The sequence below is a fragment of the Corapipo altera genome, unplaced genomic scaffold (genome assembly GCF_003945725.1).
Source record: "Corapipo altera isolate COAL_440 unplaced genomic scaffold, ASM394572v1 44, whole genome shotgun sequence".
Classification (NCBI taxonomy): Eukaryota; Metazoa; Chordata; class Aves; order Passeriformes; family Pipridae; genus Corapipo; species Corapipo altera.
The window spans coordinates 1,236,534-1,253,338 of record NW_020884880.1 but is presented as its reverse complement, the minus strand read 5'-3'; the positions used below and the strand labels follow the sequence as shown (position 1 = coordinate 1,253,338).

The 16,805-nt window shown below is 37.8% G+C and overlaps 1 protein-coding gene across 3 annotated transcripts in view; it reads right to left on the bottom strand.

Annotated features, from left to right (window-relative positions):
• CDK14 (cyclin dependent kinase 14) overlaps window positions 1-16,805 on the bottom strand; it is a 314,027-nt gene that overhangs the window by 196,478 nt on the left and 100,744 nt on the right. For all 3 annotated transcript variants that reach the window (XM_027639274.1, XM_027639276.1, XM_027639275.1), the window contains one exon: window positions 11,933-12,012. In XM_027639274.1, coding sequence (XP_027495075.1) covers window positions 11,933-12,012 — 80 coding nt within the window. The remainder of the gene's footprint in view (window positions 1-11,932; window positions 12,013-16,805) is intronic.

Genomic DNA, 16,805 nt, shown 5'->3' with positions numbered 1-16,805 from the left:
CTTTCTTCACTTTCTCGATTGCTTTTGCTCAAGGAAAACCAGCTGATAATTAAGTCTAAATAACACCCATGGATCTAATTACCTGAGCTATACAACTAAGATGGGCTTCGAAGAATTGACTCTCAGCTTAAGTTACCTATAGACAAAGAAAAGGTGTTAGGAAGCTTCCACATGAGGGCCAGAGTGAAAAGTTAATATATAAATTAAAATATAAATTACCTGTCATTGGCAGTGCAAGTTTTGAATCCACAAAGAGAAGAGAAAAATCCACAGAATCTTAATTTGCATTAACCCCTTCCTAACAACCAAGTAAAAGTCAAAGAAAACTAGTCAATACCACTTCTGCACTGATTAAACAAACTCTAAATCAAGCCTCACAAAACACGGATGACAAACAAGCTATATCAGATCAGAACAGATACAAATAACTGAGTTTAGTACACCTAAAACATCCTTATTTACAAGACTTCCTCCATTCATTTTGCTGTTAAGTTCATTTTTCTATTGGCGCCAGCTAAATCTGCTGCCAGCTGAGAAGCCGTGGAAGTTTGTGACAAGTGGCTCAGACCTTAAAAATTCAGAAATACAAAGTTCCAGACTCTACAACTGTATATCCCATAGTAGTGACTTTTAGAGATTCCACAGTCATGGCTTGTATTTCAAAAATGGAACAGAGGTGGAAGGTCACAATATCTTATTACCTGTCTCTGAACCATCCAGTTCCCCTTCATCTCAGCAGAAAAATGCGATATATTATCAGCTTCTTTTTTAATATTGCTTACTCAGGAGGAACATTCAAAAGTAAAATGATGTGGATATTCATTTTCATTGCTTTGAAGAAGACGGTAAAGGTCAAATTCTAATTTTGAAATGCTACTCTCTTCATATTGATTATAAAGCCTGAAAGCAGTAACTCCACCCATGCTGCAAGAAGAAATCCCTTTATGAAGCATTTATTTCAGTTTCATATAATTCCTGAATGATAAATCTCCCACCTCTCCCAGCAAAAAAGGAGAAATTGAACTAAAATATTTGCAACACAATCTTCAGCCTGTGGAATAATACAAGAGAGGAAAAGGTGCAGTGCTGTCTCCTGGAGGAATGGACTCACCCAGACAACTATGACTATAGCATCTGACAGGAGGTAGAGCAAAGGAAAAAAGGAATATGTGAAGAAACTGGAAAAAAAAAAGCAAAGGAGAAAAAGAAAAGATGTATTTTTTTCTCACATGTATAACTTTAGTATAAGATGTATTTGTAACCACTTTTTCCTCTGTCTTGATTAAAATTAATCTTTTCCTTCCTATGAGGAAGGTGTTAGTGCTTCTTTTTAACTACAGTGGCTGCTGCCATATTTCATGCCAGTTCAAAGATGCAGGCTGCTGAAAAGATTTCTCAACTGTTTCAAAGTTTAGAAACAATTCATCCTTAAAATTTTCAGCAAAATACTGTGTTATACTCATTGTTATACTCATGTCTGAAGAACCAAGACTGTTTCATATAAATTACACACACCAGGAGAATTAGGATCATTGATTCATAAACTTTCTGTGTTAAAAACACACAAAGCTGTTCTGATCATGTTTATAAGTCAGTAGCAAGAAGATGGTCACATGTCTTAGACATCACTTCTGAAAACTTTCATAGGAAGAATTTTATCTTTATCTAGATGCGGCTTCAAGTCCAACTCACATTAGACATTCTCTGAGCTGATCAAAGACAATATGCACCCTTCAAAAAGGATTTGGTTTTTTGGGTTAATTCGTTTTTTAAGTCTTAAAGACATACAGGAGACATATGCACGCAAAATAGGCCTACGTACCCATACACTTCTTTCCACATGTGTATTGATGTATCTCCTTCAAGGGGGAGAGATGTAACACCAGGAAACCACACAACCTTCTAATGTCCTTATTTTGCATTTACCCAAAATTGAAACCAATTCTGTTGAGATACAAGAGTCATCTACTAGTTTTATATGTTCAAAAAAACATGGATAAAACTCAAGCTGACCAAACCAGTTCAAGCACTGAGTTGCCACCTTGCCCTGGTATTTTCAAAGTCCAGGAGGCAGCAGTAGAAAAACACACAAAACATCAGAAGATCTTGACAAAGGCAAATGACTTTGTGCAGATTGAAAGTCCCTACTTTCACCACAAGGCAAAATGGTATTGTTGTTTAGATTATTCCTTTTGCAAAAGGGAGATATAACAAAGAAAAAACAATTAGAAAAACTGGCTAGGTTCAGGAGACATTTCTCTGCCTCAACCCCAGATGGTATCAAATTTTTATTTCACCAGGTGGCCATGGAATATACTGGCACTTTGAAGGGTGCCTTAGGGTCTCTAAGCAGTTCAAACTGAGATATGCCATCATTTGCTATTATCTCCATTCATATTAAGAAACTGGTATCTGTATCACCAATTACATCCACTCCAACTGCGATATGGTCACAGGGTAAAAACTAATGCTACTTGGAGAAGGAATAACTCGGCTCTACATTTTATGGTGGCAAAATGTGTTATAAGAGGAGGTTGAATTTGCATACAGCATAAAAAGACTGATTTAACAACTTCCACTCAAACAAGAAAGTCATGAGGACTGCATAAGGGTTCTGTACGACTTATAGATGGGATTGCCACCCTCCTTATATCCTCCATATTCTATAATTGTCATGTTTTTCTACCCTTCCTGTCATACTATCAGGGGTAGTGAGAGCAGTAGCCAGCAGAACAGAATCTGTAAGGCAACAGTTCTGACTCCTGCATTAAATAGGGAAGAGAAGAAATGGTCTCGAGCAGAAGAAAACTGCTCCGAGCAGAAAGCCTCAGCAGGGGCAAAAGCCAAGTCAGAGAGCCCTGAAACTCAGAGCAGAGGAAACTGTAAGCAAATGCCATACGGAGAAGGGTTCGACAGCATTTCTGAACTAATGGATTTGTAACCTCCCAGTACTGGAATTAGCACAAGATCCCTTATCCAGCACCTTCCATGTGAGCACTGAGGATGCACAGACAACTTCTTTGGTGGAAGTAGGGCAGAGCCTGAAAATTCTGCCATTAAGCTGACATTACAAAGATGAGGAAAGAATTCTTGATGGTAAAATGATCATATTAAAAAAAGAAATTGTCAAAGTGTCACACCATTCTTTTCTTGCTTGAACTGTGCTCAAGAACAGAAGCCAGAAGAAGGTCACGGCTTGCACATCAAAAGTACTGAATGAAGATTCAATTTACAAAGCTGTTTTCCATCTCAGAAGGTTACAGATAAAATATTGGAGGGAGAATGGGAGGAGGACAGAGAAAATGGAATATTCTGTGGAACAGATTTAGCTCTATGAAGCTGGATAATTTGGAATTTGCATTTGTACTTCTCAGAAAAGCATGACACTTTTCCCAAATGATGGGAGTTCATTATAGAGTTTAAAATTTATATAATGATTCTCAAAGGGAAACACCATAATTTATGCCGCATTTATGTAATCCCATCTCTCCTGAAGGGTTTCTAATTGAGAAAACCACTAATTTGTTAGAGGGGAAAAAAAAGCAGGGGGGAAGGAAAAGCTATGCTCAGTCTATCAATAGCAGGGTACAAAGAAACAAGCAGGACAGACTTTTTCAATCTCTACTGTTTCTGAGCACCCTACATGGACAAAAGCTTTCATTTGGTCCACTAAAAGAAGTGAGAAAGTAGCACAGTGCAATTTGTACATACTGAAAAGCAGAAAAAAATAATATCATAGTAACCACTTGCACTCTATTTGAAATTGGACAACTATTGGCTCTCCCACATGCATCTGAGATGACCAGGAGTTCAGTTCACCTGTTACAGCCAGCTAATCCAACTGCAGGGAAAAGCAAATGATAACTGTCTGTACTGGTTTAAAGCTAAACCAGCAGGGGAAATGAACTCAAAGGAGAGATTATAAATCAGAATAACAATTTAATAAAATAATACAATAAATATGATTATACAGACAAACAGTTGGTTTTAACCCACAAAACTCAAATGTATAACCCAGCACCCTGGGGCATGAACAGAGTGGTGTTCGTTGGGCCCCCTGAGTCCAAAGTAAAAGGAGAGGGAAAAACCTGTTGGTGAGAGTGCTGTTGCAGTCTGGTCAAGAGTGGTGATTGCAGTCCAGCTGAGAGTGGTGGTCTCAGTCTGGTTGAGAGGGTGGTCTGCAGTCTTCCTCTGGATCCCACAAGTAGTTAAAAAAGTCCCAAGACTCCAAGATTATACATCCTCCAGTACAGGCAGGAATGCCCAGTACCTCCCTCAGGGCGGGGAGTTCCACAGTGGGTATGAGGACAGGAGCATCCTCTTATCTCGCAGGCCTCTTAACATCCAGTTTATAGGCTGAAGAGTCAGGGTGCTCTGGGCAGATGGTGTAAATGGTCTATGGATAACAGTTTCTGGGAAACGGCATGGAAGGCTATAGAATACACAGTTTTGGGTTACATCCATACAGTGATGAACTGGTCCCAGTTGTTCTAACTAGGACACCATCAGTAAAAAGAAAAATTAGCAGCCAGTCAGGGCTGGGGAGAACAGCAGGAAGGAAAGCAGAGTAAAGATGAAAGATCCTACTGCTTCCAAGCTCCATAATGACATCACCAAACATCTAACACACTTCTCTTAGACATATACAAAAGCATAAGCAGGAGAAAACACAAATGACACATGGTTGAAAATCTCAGTATCAAAAAAATGCTCAGAAAAAACCCTGTAGAAATGAAAGGCAATTTTTATATTATTAATGTTCAAGAAGTAGCATACATTTATCTGCATTGTGAGAGGGTATTTAATAATAAGTAACATCTGAAAGTGCTGGAAATTTTAAAATCTGACTACATTTCATAAAAAATGTCCCAGGAACATCCTTTTCCAAATGTCCTGTAGTTTTTGAAGCCCAACCTCACTTAATTTGGAAATCCTGTATTCCTCTTTTATCTTGAGGAATCACACAATTTGGGGAAGGCCGCAGGATGACCATAACAGAAACAGTTCAGACAGAGAAATAAAAATTGCTGGAGTCTCTTACTTTTGAATACTTCCTGACGTCAAATATCCAACAACACAGTGCCCCAGACGTTCTTGGCTTGTGTGTTTTATTTTTAACAACACTGAAAAACAAAGTTGTTACGACTACAAGCTGAACTGGCTTTGCAGGGACTTTACAATTAATTGAGCTGTAGCTATTTAGCCTGCTGTAGACACCAGCTCTGCCAACTCTGTAGGCAAGGAAAAAAGTTCCCCGAGTAACAGCCAAGCTACTGTCCCTTTCTTTATTTACTTAAATGCTCCAAAGCAATGTGGCTTTTGGGGAGAGTGAACTTATCCTCGCACTCTGAAAACATAAAGACACAAACCCCCTATAGTAACTCATGTGACATGTATGCTCAGAATAGTTACATCTCCATCATCTTAAATGTAATCTCCTGAAGTTCCCTGAGGCTTGATGAGCCAAACACACATGAAGCTTTTAGGCATTTCAGTTATGGAAGTTTAAATTTCTTGACTGGACTTTGTGAAGGAAATATGAAAGTCCTTCAAACTCCTATCACTCAAAAGAAAACAGTTGTCAAGCTTCCTTAATTAAAAAAAAAAGTCCAAACAAACAACAACAAAAAAAACCCCAACAACAAAAAAACCCAAAAACAAACAAAAAAACCCACGCCAAAACAATGCTGCATAAAATGAATAGGTCTGCTTTTTGTAAGTGGATGATTTAACTTCTGAGAAAAAGAATAATTTATTCTTTATTGGAAGATGAAGACAGGATTTTCATTGGAATTTTCATGTTTACCTTCTACCAGTAGATCAACCAATCAACCAATGGCTTTAAAAAAAAAAAAAAAAAAAGCAGATATTGTTTCACTGTGCCCTTGACCTACAGCATACAACCTTCCAGACCTACTCTAATACAATGAATAGGAGGCTTATCACCCAGACTCATCTAACTAGTGCCATGAGGTCATTTGTTGACTTAAGTGTTCTAAAGATCGTTAGGCCATATATCAATCAAAAATCACTGAGCTGGGAAGTGCATGCAATAACTCAGGTAATAATCTAGTATGAAGTCACAAGAATTATGTCTACTCAGTAAAAATACAGTTTTCTGGAGCTCTTCCTTAGATGGTACGGGTACACACCGTGCTATTTCTCTAGGATAATACAGTAGCACGGCTGCTTTACATCACTTGCAGTATTGTTACTCTAAAGCAGTGTTTTCCATTGTGCACCAATTAGGAACACTGTGCAATAAATTACACATACACTTAGGTAAGAGCTTTCTCTTGGCAAACTGCTGATTGTCCCTGTATTCTTTTCTTAGCAGTTACTCCGTTTCAATTTTCCACAGAACAGTTTTGTGAAGATTTAGCCCCTTCAGCCTGACAATTTCAGAAAGGGAGGCTTCAGAAAACTTTTCCAACCTCAGAAATTCTGTCTAGTATAAATATATGTCCTGGGGAATAATGTAATATATATTATAATATAAAATATTTATATATAATAATATATAATATTATAATATATAGTATTATATAATATATATCCTGGAGAATAAAGGCAAATTCTAATTTATTTCTTAGAGACTCTTTCAGGTTTTCATTTTTTGTTTCTCTTAGAATCATAGAATGGCTTGGGTTGGAAGGGATCTTAAAGCTCATCTAGTTTCAATCCCCCTACCATGGGCAGGGACACCTTTCACTAGACCAGGTTGCTCAAAGCCCCATCCAACGTGGCCTGGAACACTTCCAGGGATGGGGCAGCCACATCTTCTCTGAGCAACTTGTTCCAGGGCCTCACCACCCCCACAGTAAAGAAATTCTTCCTCGTATCTAATCTAAACATACTCTTTGCCAGTTTGAAGCCATTCCCCCTTGTCGCCTCACTACATGCTCCTGTAAATAGTCTCTCTTCATCTTTCTTGTAGGGTCCCTTTGGGTACTGGAAAGTTGCAATTAGGTCACCCTGAAGCCTTCTCTTTTCCCAGCTGAACAATCCCAATTCTCTTAGCCTTTCCTCATAGGAGAGGTGCTCCACTCCTCTAATCATCTTGGTGGCCTCCTCTAGACTTCCTCCTACCACACAGTGAGATAAGATGGAAGAGGCCTGAAACGTTGAAGACTTCTGTGGCCAAGAGTTAAGCATCTCTCCTCCATGCTCTGTAGTGGCACTCAAATGCCCTAGGTTTTCTCCTCCAAGTCACAAAATAAACTTACTCAGTATGCATGATGAACTGCTCTTTAAAAATTAAAGAAATTCATTAAGCAAATCCTGTATTCTTTGTAATCTTATAATGCAAGAGAGTAGACTGCTTCCAGAGCACTTATGTGCTATTTTTGCACACTTCTATCTATATGTGGAAAAAAGACCACAGCCTTTGACAGTGGAGTAGATGGAAAATTATTATCTGGGCAACGGCCAAATCAAAGATGAAGAGACAGTCTATCACCTGAGCACTTTTAAAATGTGAAACAAAAATTGGTACAAATAACCATGAATTAGGAGATGTAGATACAATAATTAACATAAAGAGAAATAAACTGAAAGTGGCCCAATCCATGGTATTTGAATAGAAAAGTACCAAAATACCTACAAAACATGCCTGACTTGGATGATGCTTTGAAACTTCATCTAGACCTATGCGAAGTGAAACATTACCATATACTAAAACACTGGAACAGAGTTTTATTACTATAATAAATAGCAATATTTCCAGGGGTGGAAAATGAAAACCAAATGCAAAAAAGTTTTCACAACTAGGATGGGGAGGAAAGAATTTTATTGCCTGAGAACACAGTAAGCAAATTAACCTCAGAAGCAAAGTGCCAATAAAGCCAAGTATGTATGTCTACATATATACCCAAAAAGCAAAATCTTTTTCATGCTGTATGTGCAATATTATTACTCAGAAGTAAAAAAGGATAACTATAGAACTGTAAATCAAGCTGTTCCCAGAATTAGAATCTACCATACAGTTCAGTATTTAGCCTAGGCGACCATATGATACTACAGGAAATAAAGGGAATGAAATATCTGAGATAAAAGTTAAGGTCAGTGAACTTTTCTGCTGGCTGCAGTGGATTTAATCATACTTCAAGTGTGATGCTGAAACATCTCTGAACAGTTGATAATGAGAGTTACATAAAAAAGAATAAACCACAACTACACTAAACCAAAAATCATTTGCTAATCTGAATTCTACAGAATTTATTTTAAGTGAGAAAATAGCATGTAAATAACTTTCAGACTCTGTAGTATCTCAGATATCACAGCTGAAGGCACATTTAGCCCATACAGTAATATGGTGGCCTGCACCACTCACATATATGTGATCAGATAATCACATAAAATGTTTAACACACTCAGGTATACACACCAGAATCAGTTGGGCTTTTTTATCTTTTTTTTTCCTTTTTTTTTTTTTCAGGCTCTTCAAAGGTAAATTAGATTATCTCAGACTAAATAAATTAAATTCAGAGGGAAACATCCTGTAAACTGCATGCTGTAAATTGGTACATCTGACTCAGGAGAAGTTGAAAGAACATTTAGCACAGACTACCTCTAAATTTTGTTCTAGGAATTCAATAGAGAGCTGAACAGCACCAATAAATGTGTCACCTTTACCTACTTTCATTGAAACCTATGTAACTTTGATGAATAGTAGAAGACACAAACCCATATCTGCTGTAAAAGCAGAATTACTTTATAAGCTTTAATTGAAGTTTCAGCTAAACCTCCCCCAGCCATTAAGTATGATTTTTCTTATGCAACTTTACTGCTTTTTTGTTTGGTCAGGTTTGGGTTTTTTTATTATTTTTCCTTCCACTTTTTGTTTCAACCAAGTTGGTGCTTGCCTCCGCAGTCACACATTCCATATTTAAATCCTACATTTTCCTATTTCTCTTGGTCTTTTTCTTTTATAGTGTTGTTTTTCTTTGCACTTCATTCTACTACTGTCACAACAGTAACAATATGCTTCCCTGTACACAGCCAGCTACAAAATTCCTTCAGCAGGACCACTTCTTTAAGATTTCAGCCTGTGACTTCCCCCTAATTAACATCACACAGCATCCCCATTAGGAGCACTTCACTCAAGAAACCATGAGAAATGTTAAACAATTTACTTACAGTAGTTTTAATTTACAACTAACTAGACTTTTGCCTGAATTTGCTTTGCATTTATGGAAAATTAGAAAATAAGGAATAAGTCAAGGTCAAACTCTGCCTGGTTTCTCCATTATGAAAAACTTGGAAAGAAATGTCCTCCAACAGACCTCTGGCTCATACCACCATACATGCATTCTTCTGTTAGGGGAACACTACTCCTCAGAAAACTGAAATTAGAAGTTGATCTCATCCTCAGTGGTATTTGTCCTTGTTCTACTTGTCCCAGTCTAAATTACAGAGCTGGAGCCCCAGTCATCCAATGAAGACTAAGAAAAACCCACTTAACACAGAGTCCCATTCTTACTGTTTTTCCATATCAAACTCCTCAGATAATTTCAAGAGCTCACCCAAGCACTTTTTTTTTTACTTTTTTCCCCCCCCCCCCATGTAGCTGACACCAGGCATGGCTGCATTACAGAGCCCAGTATGTCCACGACAGAGTAGATGCTGCCAAAAGTAACAGCTTCCTCAGGTCCTGCTAGTAAAGTCCACAGCAGTAGTTGTTACTGTCAAATAATACAGGCCTGGCACAACATCAGTGAGGTTACCTTCTGAAAACTACATTTGTAATACAGCCTTCCTTACTTTTCTGGTCCTAATATTTGTTTCTAACAAAATCAAAACCAACAACAGAAAAGTCAAACCCTAACTAAACAAAGATTTTTTTTCCCCTTCCCATCTAACACGTCATGTATGAGTGACTTCTACATAATATAAAACATACCAGACTGTATTTCTACAGGTGGCTCTTACAGATCTGAATGAAATTCTACTATCTAGGAGAGAGGATTACATTTACCAAAAAAAAAAAACAAACCCACAAACAAATAACCTATAACGCAAGTTTGACCCCATCTAACTGAAGGTCTACAAGACACAAGAAAAATTTCTCTCATTAGCCTAATACTCTGGATCTAGTCTCAGCCTAGATGAGTACTTAAAAATATAATGGATGCATGTAGTCCCATCAAAATCAGTGAGACAATGCACACTTAAATATGTATTAATTATTAGCTTCAAGAGCTTTTCTAGACAAGAGCTTTATTCTACTAATATTAAAGCATCAGAATTTTAACTGGCTTCAACCACAGTATTATAGTCACAGTCAAAAGGAAACTTTTCCAATGACAGTGGGAGAAGTATTTTCGTGCAAGTGTAACTTTGCAATTTAAAAAAAGAAATCAAGTAGAAAAAAATCTTTGTTCTTGCTCCTAAAGAATACTTATTTATACTGAGCTCACACAACAAACTATTTATGAAGGAAAACAAATTATACTGCAATTGACAGTTATAGTGCTATAAACTTTCATCTAGACCAAGCTCAGATTAAAAAACCTTTTTAAGTGACACTAAAAAGGCACTAGAAAGCTCTATCTACTATTTTGTTATTAAGTCAGTACCATATCAACTATAAACCTGAAGAACAATAAACATATTTGAAACACAGGCTGTTACGACTTGAACTCAGCACTACAGATATTGAAAGCTGCACCCGTAACCCTCTGCACACCTCATTATCCCAGCACAGCTGCGGGGACAGACAGCTCACAGATAAAATGGATATCATTATGAATAAAAGTGTCAGATCATTTAATAATTGTTACTCAAACAAAGCAGTACAGAAGAACTGCAGAAATTCCCTCATAAATTGGTCACCCACGGTTTTCCCTTCCTTGTGGAAGAGTCCCATTTAAAATGCACAACCCTGGGATGGAAATCCACAGTACTTTAAAGGCTTCTAACTTCAGGGTGTCAATCACATGAAATGTGGATTTTTTTTTGGCCAGTCCATTCCAGAATGGGCTCATTGTACATTCAGACATATAGCATATGAAGCCACACATCTCACATGCAGAGCCAGCTGTGGACCTTGTGAGGGCTGATGTTCTAGTACCTCCCTGGCTCATCCTACCTTGGGAATTATGCCAAGACAATGCAATTTTAAAAGGTCCCTCAAAGCCATAACACTTTCATCTCTTTAGTTCGCTACCAATTGCAGATGAGTCTGAATCAGCGGTGTGACGGTAAAGGGTTTATTATTTCTCTACCACGGCTCATTTTTAGTACTTTCTAACAGAGAAGGCCCACGCAGAGAAAGCATATCCAGCAATTTCTGCAAAGGACCTCAATACAGACAGACTCAGATAATGCAGCCATCACTAGAGACCATGAGAGACTGATAAGGAAGGATAAAGGAGCAGAACAGAAAGCAAGCTTAACAGGCGTCTCCAAGTGTGCTAGATAAGAATCATTCCCAAGGCACACAAGTTAGAGTCCACTGGGAAGGAAAAACAAACAAAAGCTAGTCTCAAACTACACACAGCTTCCAAGATGCCTGTAGTTTTGCTCACTGATCTTTTGATTGCCTTTATCAAGAAATGCTTGTCTTTGCTTCATGCTGCGTACATATGAAAAATTACATCTACCTTCATCTTAGGTGCTGCCTGCAGGCAAGAAACTCTCACACAGCTCTCTCATCTTCCAGGGTGACTTCTCACACCCACATTAAAAGTCCTCTTAAGTACTTGTTTGTATAGTAAATCTAAGAGGACCCAAATCAGAGGCAGAGCTGCCTTCTTTAACAAGAACTCCCACATTAGAGGCTTTGTTTTTGAAGCACCAAAGTTTCTTCCTACTGAGAACGTAACCATATAATTTGAATTCTCAAGCTATTCACTACAGCATGGCACAGAAATAAGAAGTGCAATGTAATTACAAAAATACCCATACATAATCACTAAAAGTGAGTGCATACCTTCCCTGATAGCGGTAAATGGGGTTCCTTCCTCTTCTTGTAATCTAATCACCTTCAATGCCACCAGCTTTCCATTTACCCTGAAAGGGAAAGAGAGGAGGGGAAGGAGAAATTAAATTAAAAAAAATTATCATAAAAACAGTATTTCTCATACTAGAACTTGTTTCTCATCACATACTTATCCAATTTCTTCCTGTCAATGCCAGTGATTCATTCCACTGTAGAAACATTTCATAGCTTCCATAATGTCAATTTTATATTTTCACACTCAGATGCAATCCAAGAAATGATCTCAGTTTGCTGTGAATCAGTCTGTTTCCTTTCTATCACAGCACTAAACTGAAGCTTTGTTAAGAGGTATCACATTGTAAAATTTTGTTATAAAGTATATGTCCATTATTTTATGAAATATTTTAAAGAAAAATGATATGATTTTCCTTAATTGCTCCACTTGCAGTATATCCAGATCTATACTGATTGCTTCCTTTCTACTGCATGACACACATAATTAGAGCCCTCCAAAAGCTACAAAGTTTGAGATGTGAAATAATTTTTAGGTCATTCTGGCCATTTCCTGTTAGAGTAGGATTGTTCCTGAGGCATATTCTTGACTACATGGCCTGGGCTAGTTTTAGGTTATAATGACTCTCATTTATCAGTGTCATGGTTTGAGATTCCCAAAATCCAATTCCCTAGTCCAAGCCCCCCTCCCACATCTCAACCTAGTGTAAGATGTGTTTTCCAGACAATCACACGAGACTCAGAATGGGGGAAAGGGAATATATTACAATGACTGTACACACAAATAAATACTACAATATATTATATACACTCTTAACTATCTCTACCATGACATAAGTATTTACAATGGATCAAATCTCTTCTCCCTTCCAACTAAAAGTCCAGGAGGGGAGAAGAAAAAGACCCCTTCTAGTCTCTGAGCAGCAGTATCTTCTAAGGCAGCAGGTTCTCCGGGTCTTCCATGCAGCAGTTGGAGCTGGATCTCTGCCAGTACACACGAGGGAGGCCTCCAAGCCCCTCTTGGCCCCTCGATGCAGGCAAAGGGGGCTTCCGTGGGCTACGTTCACCCCAGACAAAGGTCATTCCACCATGGTCCCACCACGAAGCACGGGGGGGTCTTTGTGATGGTCTGGTATCTTCAGGAGACTCAAGCCCCTTGCAGAGCTTCTGTGCCCTGCCTCAAGATGGCTGCGAGCTTCTTTGTAGCTTGCAGCAAGGGAGGGCCCCAAGGTCAATAAGTTTAAAAATATTTTGTGCTCCAAGAGACAAAACTTCACAACAGGTCATTCTAGTGTAAAATCTTTTTGGTTGGTTTCACTTCTAGCAGTCAAAATTTCACCACACATGAATCGCATTCCAGGCCTTGCAAAAAAATCCAGTTGGTTCAGGTTATCCAAACAAAATCTCACAAAAACTGAACAAAGCTGATATCCATTAACCTCCTCAAGAATAAACTAATACTCTGAAACTTTAACAGACTCCCCATGTATGACAAGGAATGGTGAGGTTAAACTACCAAAAAGGCATAATACAGCTGAAAAAAAATTAACATTAATATTGCAATATCTTTCAGTAAGAGCAAAATTAGTCTTTACATTCACAAAGCTCACTCAAGGAAGTATTGGAGCCTTTACATTCCTGTAGTCATGGAGGCAATTCCCTATTGTACGAGGCCCTAGAAGATGTGGGGTTTGGTTTTTTCAAAGCAAGATGATATGGAAACCCACCAACTCTGAATTCATCTTCTCCCTGAGGTTTTCAATTTTTACAGTTATATGACCTCAATTATGGGTGGCTACTGTCTTGTTTCTTCTGATTATTCTTCTTTTGCCAAAAACTCATTAGCCCTATACAGAACATTGCATAACAACTCTGAGCATCTTAAGAAATCAGCTACCAAAAGATAGTTTACTCATCACCTTCCAATTATTCATAGTACTTCAGGTTGGCATCAATTGAAGTCTCAGGCCACTAGTCACTGTTGAAAGACAATTATGAGCTTAATCCTACTGGATTATCTGGATTTCTCCTTATAATTACCTTATGTATTTTTTTTGTTTGGATTTAAACAAGACTTCTGGCATCAGAAGAAGATAAGCCTTGCCTCAAGTAACTTCATGTGTCATGCTCAGACAGGAGAATAAACCATCATAAAAGCAGAAGTAGAAGGATTTATGACACATATACATGACACATATATATGACACATATACACATGTAGTTTTCAATTGCTCTGTCAATACACCACCCTGCCTATCACATACATATCACTTAGATATCTGGATAACTTGAATATTTTACAACAGATGAAATAACTGTGCAGGAGGAATTTAAACCAGAAAGGCAAGAGCATTTTGCAGATCAAGAACAGGACAAATACTGTGTTTAGAGAAGGTAATGAAGAATACAATGGAAAAAAGCACATCAAGGAGGTATTAAGGGAACAGGGATATGGAGTCTTTTGCCAGAGAGACAGGTAAATAGCATGCAGGATTGTGAAGATTATATTCTTTTTAATCTGAAGTTCAACATTCGATTGATTCACAAATAGCAAAAAATAACACAAATAGCAACAGTATGGAACTCAATTCAAAGAATTCACAATTAAACACAGTAGGTGAACTGTGCTATTTAGTTATCATTGCCACTTTGTCATTGGTACCTGCCATCATCTTGATAGACATCATGGTAACTCGACACTATCAAAGTGATCAAACCAATCTCAAGTAGTGTTCCTCTGGGATTTCATTCTCCTCTTTACCATTATTTATCTCCAATATATCAATCTATAATTTCCATAATACAACAGGCTCCTTATTTTCATTTACTACCCAATCATTAAAACCTTCTTTTTTTTCAGCTCATTTTCTATAAACTGGAGCATATAAAATTGTAGGTATGAGAAATTATGAAATACCATTAAAAGAGATAGTGTTTATATTCACATCCTTTAACTATCCTCCCACTGATGCAATCTCAGGATGCAGTTAGATGAGCTAAGGGCTACCTCAGGGTATGTCCTTCCTCCTGCTAAATCCCTGCCACACACTCCTGCTACTGTCTTGTATTTGTCTTGCTTCTGCTAGACTCTAAAGTGAGACTGCTTGGAGAGCTTAAATAAGAGAAGACTGGCCCTTCCAAAAAGAACTAAATCATATTAAAAAAAATAAAATTAGAAAGGCATGATAAAAATTGAAGAACACTAGAAAATACATAAGAACTGGCTCCACCTTTTGAGAAGCAATGCGTCATGGGATCAAGCCAGTTAGATCATGAAATTATGCCTTGAAACTTGCAGTGCCATGCCAAAATAATGTGGTAATTTCCTTAGAAACAACATTGAAAAACGGAGACCTGGATAAAATTATCTCTGCAACTTATCAATACTTGTCTTTGCAGACTTCAGTAGTGATCAGACAAGGTTAGCAGAATTCCTTCCCGATACTACTTCATATTTGTCTTCCACAGCATTCAAATTATGCTCAGTATTTTCATTATTTTCTAATGCAAGCAGAAAAATTGACAAGGAGACTACTTTGTAGACAGTCAAAAGGCAACACTGCTGCTTCTTTCAACTTCTAGGATTCATTAAACCACCTCTATTACTCACTGTCCAAAGCAAACAATTCACACCTCAAAACAATACACTTCACTGGGTCAAGGATTACACTTATCATCTTATGTCTATCCTGTCAACTGCCTCATTAGATTCTAATAAGGACAATATTGACTAAAAAATTCTTATTTTCTAACTTACAACCCATCCTCCCTCCTAAACTAACACTCTTTCTCTCTCTCAGCCAAAAACCCTCGGAAAAGTACAGAAGTCCTAAAGCCTCTCTAATTATCACACGAAACAACTTTTCTCTAGGCTAAACACCTGCAGCTGATGGACAGTTTTCCAATTTATGGAAATTCACCATTTTAATGTTACATAATCTCTTCTAATATATATGCAATGTAGGCAAAAGAAAAATTAGTCCAAATTACTCTATGTGGCATAAAGTAAAAGTCTGCATATTATAAAAAATACAAATAAGCCAGATATTACAAAAAATGCTAATATAATGTCATTCTGCATTTTCTGAAACAGCATCTATCACTGTTACAGAAATAAATACATTTATAAAAAATGACCATTGATGAGAAAGTAGAGAAGATTAGAAATTATTTAATCCTTTAATGCATCATTAAGAATATACAACACTGATAAATATAAAGTAACTGATGACTTAATTGACTTCATTGGGGATAATGCTGATGATGCCACATAGAGAACAAAAGAGTATAATAACACAGTTTTCTCAAGTTCTTCAGATATATTTAGATGAAATAAATATACACATTTTAAAAAGTCAATTCACACAAAATCTGCCACTCTGATTTGAATCTATTTATTTAATACTGAGTTTTACCACTGTAGCACTAAACCTGCATTATATGGGGAAACTGTTGTTTAAACATGTCTTAAAATGGCTTTTGGTGGTCTCTTTGCAAACACATGCTTCTTCTTCCCAACACCCCCCACAGTAGTGTTATATCAGGAATGTCCTGGGAAGGTGTCCTGAGGTGTTTTTCTTTGGTCCTTGTTAACCCCTTCCTGTGATTGGGTGTTCCTGTAAGCCCCTTGAGACTTCTAATTGGTTACTCTGTGAATCCTCCTAAACCCTATAAATGTAACATCCCCAACAATAAACTCTCTCTTGCCTCTTCTCCACGCCCAGTGTCCTGTCTCCCTGCCGGCCATGGGGCCACGTGCGGGGGGGGAGGGGAGGGCACCTCTCCCCTCCAGGCTCAGGGCCAGAAGAAAACCCTGAAGAAACCCCTGGAGTTCCCTTTCCCCATCCTTCAA